Source organism: Euphorbia lathyris, chromosome 3 (genome assembly GCF_963576675.1).
Source record: "Euphorbia lathyris chromosome 3, ddEupLath1.1, whole genome shotgun sequence".
In the NCBI taxonomy this organism is placed as follows: Eukaryota; Viridiplantae; Streptophyta; class Magnoliopsida; order Malpighiales; family Euphorbiaceae; genus Euphorbia; species Euphorbia lathyris.
Window position 1 is genome coordinate 75341485 of NC_088912.1, and position 8021 is coordinate 75349505.

An 8021-nucleotide genomic window follows, 5' to 3' on the forward strand; every position below is an offset into this window, starting at 1 on the left:
AGGAAACTTGATAATATTTCATTGATAGATTGCCTCTAGAAAGGCATGACCATTATAGCTGAGTTCATAATGGTTACAATAGTACAGCTGACATCAGAGCTGTTATTCCCACTACAGCCCAAAATACCAACATAGAATTGATAAGAAATAACAGAACAGTGACAAATAATTTAGACTGCATAATGAACTTAAACAACATACTAAGCATATTAACCATTAATTGACCTTATACGTGACAATTATTTACAAATTCAAATTGATTATTACATATCCTACCAATGGTAGTTTCAAAAGACGAGCGTTATAATTTTATATCTTAAACACATGAACCATTTTGAGAAGTTATTCGAATGCAATTACTAAAAACAGCAGCAAAACAAAACAAGCATTAATTTCTTCAATATATTTGTTCAGATACTTGTTCAAGGACAGTTGCATCCTCAAACAATAACATGGCAAATGTATGTCGGTCTATACTGAAAATCCAAATCTTAACACTCAATTCAGCAGATAAATCATAAAGTCAGAACATCACCCTTTGGTAGGCTTCGTGGCATATGGCAGTCTTCTTGCGCCAGCAATGCATGGACTTGGAGCTTCCAACCATCTGTCCTTCTAAGCTATCTAAGGGAAAAGAAGAAAAACTTGCTGTAAAGACAAAACAGCAACCACCAAAATTTTAGCATTATTGGGAAATGATAATAGGATCTTTAAAAATCTTTTAAGGCAATATCTTACAAGAAAAGTGGCACCAAAGGAAGAAGCTCATACAAAATCTACAGAGAGCATACAAAATCTAAATGAAGTTTTCCACCCAAAGTATTATGAAGCAGACACCCAATGAAACACTAGCTTATTAACCTCTATAGAAACACGCATATGTTCTTTTGGAATATCATGAAGAGAGGCAGGCTGGGCACAGTTTTTAGAGCTTCCTCTGGGTCTGGAGTTTCCTGCTTTAATCTTAGTTCATGTGTTGCACGTGCAAGCTCCGCAAGATCTTCTATCATACTGGCTTTTACTTTGTCCAAAATTTCTTCCTTAGCAGCTTCATCACGAGAAGCTTTCTCTGGATCAGGCTGAAACAGAAATAATATGTTTCCATATGATGAAGCTAATATATAGGCATAAAAACATTTATTATTAATTTCCAGTGTAAAACCTAAACAGCTTACCTGCATTTCTACAGTTACTCGATGAGGATTGTTCAAGATGAATTTATCATTTAGAGGAGAAAAAACGGCTTTAGAACCTTCCTCAGCTATTCGAACTTTTAGGTCCATCAGAGGTTTCTCATATTTTAAAGGTTTAAAGGGGTCCCTATGATATATCCATTTTCCCCACAATGCACATTGAGCATACTTGAGCATTAAAATATAATGCTTATTCGTTAGGAGATAAATTTAGAACATACCATGGATCAAAACATTAGTGATCAACCATGAGGACATGAACCATTGTTGTTTTCCCTAAGAGAAAACTAAGTTGCATTCGTTGATGCCTCCACAGCATTAGTTTCAAGTCCTTCTTCAGACCGTTTCTTAAGCGTGCTCATGATTAATTCTGCTACCTTTTGAATGTACTCTTCAGAAACATTCTTCAATCCAATACTAAATTTAGGCTGAAGAAACTCATCCTCAACCCCACCACCAATAATGGCATCTCCTAGACAACTTTCCAGCAAGATTGTCCTCAAGGGAGATGCAGGAGTTCCCATCATAAGATGATCCAGAAACCCAAGTGCAAGCTCAGTTTCCGAATCTAGGGGTTTTTCAGAAAGCAACCAGTTTAAACATACCATATGTTTCTTTTTTAGATCACCCTCAGCACGAGCTGGATATTCCTCAATAATCCTGACTGGCTCCGAAAATAGGTTTTGGGGTTCAATCTTTAATTCAGTTGGAGCTGAATTTGCATCAGACATATCTAGATACCCTGCAAAGAGGAGAGTGAAAAAGAGTAAGCGACTGCAATCTATAAGTTGTAAAACAGAAGCTTCAATTTCGAAAGTAGTAATATGTAAAGGATTTGAGATAACAGTTCTGGTCGGACGAATAATGCAGCACACAAAACCACAAAACTAAATATTCAGCTTCCAATACACGCAAATCATCATCAAGAGTCCAGACTTTCCTAGCAAAATAAGATAAAAATAACAATCATTGCTGGAATAAGATATTGTTTGCTCTTGATAAAATAACTCAAAAGCATCTCAATATCACTGTCGAAAAGAACCAAAAAAAGAACTTCATGATTCAGAATATTTCAATTAAATATCTTCCTAAAGAAAAAGAGGTTCAAAATGAGCAATTAGTGAGTAAATGCTTCATAAGTAACCAGCAGGAAAGTGGATCTGCATGTCCAAGTCACAAAGACTCCAAAATATGGTTGTGCCTGTTAGACCCAGCAATTAAAAGATTAAATATCATGGAACAGGGAGATCCTAATATCATAATATCTGCATGTACGTAGAAAGCCAACTAGGAAGTAGAACAAGCCAAAGAAAAAAAAAAGAGGAAATCTCCAAATGATACCCTAGAATACAATTTGGATCAGAATTTCACAAGGAAGAACCAAACTACAGAATTGAGAGATTGACCTAATGATAAGCTTTGCATTTAATATCAGTTAGATCAAGCATGTACTTAGATACATCATAATATCTGATTCTACAGTGACCTCAAATCTCTAATCTATGACCTACTCCTCTCTTTGTAGATTCCAATTGACTGAGCCCATGATTATGTAAAATATACTCTTCTTCTGTCCAACATATATTTAACAGAAATTTTGTATTTGTTTAAGAAACTATAACTAGATTCTATTGAGACTCGTCTTCAAGAGCTTTCGGACTCATTTGTTAGAAACTTGGAATTAATGATCTGGCTGGTGAATTGATATCTTTTCCTCCATAATTATTCAAATTCATTGGTTTGAATAATCATGGAAGAAAAGACATCAAGTCACCACCTAGATCATGAATTCCAAGTTTTCAAACAAATGAATCTGAAGGCTCTTGAAGATGGGTCTCAATAGATTCTAGTTATGAAATTTTGTATAGTTATTTAAACAAATACAAAATTTCTGCTAAATACGTATCATATAGAACTAACTTTAACTACTCCACAATTGACTGACATGGAACACCAAAATACAATCCAAGAAAACTACAAATGTTACTTCCAATACAATCCATATTTACATGATTGCTTCAAATAAAGATCAAAATCATTCAAGATATAAAATATTTTTCTAACCTTGCAGCAGAAAAAATGTCCCTAATCTCTGATCCGCTCCATGCTTCTTTCATCTCTGTCACCTCTTCCCCTTCGCTTCATGCGTTTTTCATCATCGTCGTCGGAACTTAATGAATCTGACTCTTCTGATTCAAAACCATTGGATTCTGAGCCTGATGAGCTAGAACTTTCAGATTCATTCTGAAACGAGGTTTTGCTGTTGCATGATAAGCCACAACATATTCTTCAAGTACTCTCGCAAATTTTCAGTTATACCACCAAGCCCGATCGATGTGAAGAAATTAATGGAGAATCGTGTCTTCTTTGGTTGTCTCTAGGAAAAATTGACTCATACGAGTCTTGCATACCGGGATCTGTGAGGCGCTCATTCAAAGTACGGATCCTAAGATGCTAGGACAGTTCCTACACAAAAAAATACATCCAAATTTTATAAAACTAATCATATTAAGCAGAAAAGTTTAATAGAATCATGTAGGGCTTTGTTTCCTTCCACAACATAAATAACTGCATAGCATACTTGCATTTTCTCAATAATTTGATTATGTATTGAAAAAATGGTAAGTTTTTGGTAATTGGCAAAAGAAATGATCACAGGTTCTGATTTACAAGATAAAAAGAATTGCCTTGCAAAAAAATATAGGAATGCAGCACTTCACATGAAAATCTACAATTTACCAATGAAGTAGAAAAAAGTTAAAAATCACATCAAAGAAAATCATTATCATCTTGTTTATATGTTGACCTTAACAGTGTATCCTTATCTTGGCTCTTATTTCAATCGGAAGAGTTTCATGCAATTTTGCTGGTAAAATTCAAATACAGCATTTCATGTGCAACTTGACCCCTACAATATGAGAGCATTTAAAGCAAATAGTTCAGTACACAGCTTGACCAAAGTCATATAATATATGAACAGTATAAGAAAGGTCCTTCATCACCATGTCCATATTTTCAGGCCTATTTACCACGCACATTTCGCTTTGCAAAAGCCCGCAACGCTAATGCTTAGCGACGTCAATAAAAGAACAAGCTCAATAAAAGTTTACAATTTGAATTACTGCATGTATCACTCAATATAGAGGCACAAACATACCCAATAATTCCTCCTTTATAACTTAAATAAAAGTAAAAAAATACCGTGAATGATCACATCGATCTCATTCAACAAAAGCCTAAACCAAAAATAAAAATGAATAACACAACAAAAATACCAAAAGGAAATTTGTCATTTTTTCATTTTTACTGCTTTAATATATTTTTATATATTAGGAGTACAAATAGGCAAATAGGCACTCAATTAAAAATTGAGCCCTCTTGTCAATTTCTCCTTCATACAGAATGTCGCGGAACCGCTCAAATGCTCCTAGAATTCAAAGAAAGACTAGAGTAAAGGCCCAAATCAAACTGTACTTTCTCTAATACAAAATGGACTTGGACAAAGTAGTTAAATATCAAATCCGGTTAGCCCGATTTGAGCCTGCCCATACCCATGAACATGTAAAAACTAAACGCAAGATAAACCAAAAAGGCTCTGTACATGACAAAAGGACCCAATAACTGCAGGTTTGTTTTATTTCTCAAGTGTTATTCAAGGGTTTTCAAGTTGGGTTGGAATTGATTGCAGCTGTTAAGAGTGATGGTCTTAGCATATTTTCATTGACGAGATAAACAATGCAGCTTACCCAAATTAGGCATCAATCTGAAAAGGAGGGTGTGCTGCAAATAACTTGCTGTACAGTGCACCTTCAAGAGCTACCTCATCATCTGGATCCACCAACTTAATCAAATGCTTAGCCATCCTAACTGTTGCTTAAGCGTGCCCAAAGAGCAGTTTTCCACGCAGTTGACCATCACAGGCCGTCCTCGCCTACATAATGTCCACACGATACATCTAAGAAGTGTTAGAAATTGGATCAGTTATTAATTAGAATAAGCTTGTTAAGTTGCATAAGAAATTAAACATGCAATCACAAGAACAAGAAATTCTTTAGCACCATAAACCAACTAATTACTATTAGGATGTGAAACAGATTTAATAGAAACCTCTGGCAGCTGAGTGACACACTTTATCCCACCATCTCAAACAACTAAAAATATGAACTTTTATAGAACCCAAAAGATTTTAAACTAGAAACCGAGGAATCTTGTGATGCAAAATTTAGTGGAAAATGAAAAAGAAGCGCAAAAAGGAGAGACCTTATTTATTACTAAAAATATTTGAACAGTTTGTGAACCATCATCATCAAAATATTATCTTAAATAGTTTTCAAGTCATTTCAGCTTAACAACCATGTTGTTGTCTGTAACCCTTAGCTGTGTAATTTACAGAATCGGAAACTTCTGTAACAAAAACTAGAACAAGAGGAATAAGAAGAAAAAATGGGAATATTTTTTCTTGCTCAATAAAACCCATTTCTCATACACTAAAGGAAGAAAACTAACACACCATTATAAGCAAAATACTCAAGAGGAAATCAAAGAGCAAATCTGAGTTTGTTGTTTGATCTTGAATCTAGAAATATCAATAACACAAAAACCAACATAAACAAGTAAATGACTCTAACGAATGTTGAATGTATTTTACCTCAATCATGACTGCGAAGCTTAAATCTGCAGCAATTGTGTCACGGAGAATCTCAGCTCCAACCAGATGTGTAACTCTGCATGAAAACAACTCAACAGATTTGGAACAACATTTGGAAATAAATCAGATTGGGTAGTTAGATTAAGACGGTGCGTGGAGAGAAGCCAAGAAATGCTGCAGACCCTTTCTGGTGGGGGGAAAAGCGCAAAGGTCCGGAGGAGACAAGCTTTGAAGAGACTATTACATCGGGGTCAGAGGATTCCAGCTCAGGGTCTCGTGGGGTAATTAATAAATTAGAGAGAGAGACCATGAATTTCATTAGATTTTAATTCACTGATCAGAATCAGAATGTATAGTTTGGGAATTAAATTAGAAGATCAGTTGAAGCCTATAATAGTAATACTAACTTAAGCTTAACAATGATGCTGAAATATTCACAATATAGCAGCAGAGTGTATAGTATTATATATGAAAAGTAAGCCATGTGTATTATAAAAGCAACCTCCCAGTCAATATGTCTGGAATTTGGAAGAGTAAAAATATTGCATTAACTCCCATTAGATTAAGAAACAAGAAGCAACTTGATGGTGTTATGAAATTAAAGCAGATAATAAAATATGGACAGAAGTGAAACTCAAATATTAAAAATCCAAAATGAAAACTATTTGATCATGTATTTACTCTGCTATATCTTCACATGCCACTGAGATTAATATAAAAGAATGACAATGTTAACAAACAAGCCTCTCAAAGTCAGCTTAACAAAAAAAAAATGTCACTAATCTCTCCTCCTCCGCTTACTGCTTCTCTCAGAATCTGAGTCATCTGATTGAGAACCATTGGGTTTTTTCTGTTGCATGATAAACAGCGGCCTATTCTTCAAGTAGTCTCGCAAATTTTCAGTTATACCACCAAGGCCGATGGATGTGAAGAAATTAATTGAGAATCGTGTGTTCTTTGGATTGTCTTTAGGGAAAATTGAGGCATACGAGTCTTGCATAGCAGGATCTGCGAGGCGGTCATTCAAAGTAGGGATCCCCGAAACTTGGCTTTTCTGATGGCAAATAGGCCCTCAGTTAAAAATTGAACCCTCTTGTCAATTTGTCCTTCATGGAGAATACCTCGGAAGCGCTCAAATGCTCCATCAAGACCTTTGGGTGACACGTCCTGCAGTAAAGACCCACACTCAGCGACAAACCCCACAGCTACTTGAACGCTATCATCAGTGGGATTCTCCAGCAAAACAGCAAGCAGTTCTAGGGCAATGAGTTCATGAGCTACTTGCTGGTTAACTAAATGAGCTAAGAATTTGGCAACAGCTAGCAATTGAGGCTTGTCATTTCGTTTATAAGCTCTCTTGAACTGAAACACTAACCTTCTTAGTAATAGCTGACCCACCTCAGGGAATTTGGTGTTCACCACAGAGACTAAGGCAGCAAAAACATCAGTGAAAATTGGAGATGACATTTGTGACTTGATACAAGCTCTACAGAAAAGACCCCTTCCTCGAATCAAGTTTTCAGCAAACAATTCCGGGATGATATTCTTTATGTTTGTGGCATTAGCTTTATTAACGACACCGTTGATACTCTTACGAAGAGCTTCCCAACTTAACCTCTCATCCTCTACAATCATCCGCATCGGCATCGGCATCGGCTCCAATTTAAAAGGTGGGATGTAAACTCCCCCGCTCTTACCCAAATCCTCATCTCTGTTTCGGTGCCTCCTCTGATCTATCGCCATGTTTGTTTCAATCGTAATCACTGTGAAAAACCCGGAAGCAGTATTTAAATAATAGTAAACCTAAGCCTAACAGGAATAGTGAAGTGTATACGAATCCGATCGAAATTAGAGGATAGAGAATGGTTTTCTTACAGTTTATATTTTGGCCGGTTTGATCCACTCCGTTCAAACTTTCAAAATCAAATATATAATATAACCTGTCTTTATATTATGCTAGAAAGATACCTAATAACGTATTAATTTTTATTAAATTGATTTGTATTTTAACCACTTGAACCACGTGATTGGTAGTAGTATAGTTATGTTTCTAGTTACAATAGATATATAATAACGGGAGAAAATCTGCTGTCCCCATTTCGGTGTCCCCTTCCATGTCCCTCTCGCAAAAAGTGGCCCCTTTTAATTAAAATAATATATTTTATGAGTCAAGAGGACCC

At 35.7% G+C, this 8021-nt stretch overlaps 1 protein-coding gene and 1 long non-coding RNA gene across 2 annotated transcripts; both read right to left on the reverse strand.

Moving 5' to 3' along the window:
* Positions 1 to 373: 373 nt before the first annotated feature.
* Positions 374 to 4109, reverse strand: LOC136224821 (uncharacterized). The gene is made up of 3 exons (XR_010686629.1): positions 4000 to 4109; positions 3258 to 3659; positions 374 to 1935 (listed from the first exon to the last, which is right to left on the reverse strand). It is a non-coding gene; the product is annotated as an uncharacterized lncRNA (long non-coding RNA).
* A 2025-nt stretch (positions 4110 to 6134) lies between these two features.
* LOC136224820 (uncharacterized) lies at positions 6135 to 7738 on the reverse strand. Its single transcript, XM_066013248.1, has one exon. The coding sequence runs from the start codon at positions 7582 to 7584 to the stop codon at positions 6865 to 6867; it is 720 nt and encodes a 239-aa protein (XP_065869320.1). The 5' UTR covers positions 7585 to 7738; the 3' UTR covers positions 6135 to 6864.
* Between the last annotated feature and the right edge of the window lie 283 nt (positions 7739 to 8021).

Bases quoted from the DNA above. Each gene is read 5' to 3' on its own strand.
- LOC136224820 (XM_066013248.1), bottom strand. From the start codon at position 7,584: ATGGCGATAGATCAGAGGAGGCACCGAAACAGAGATGAGGATTTGGGT.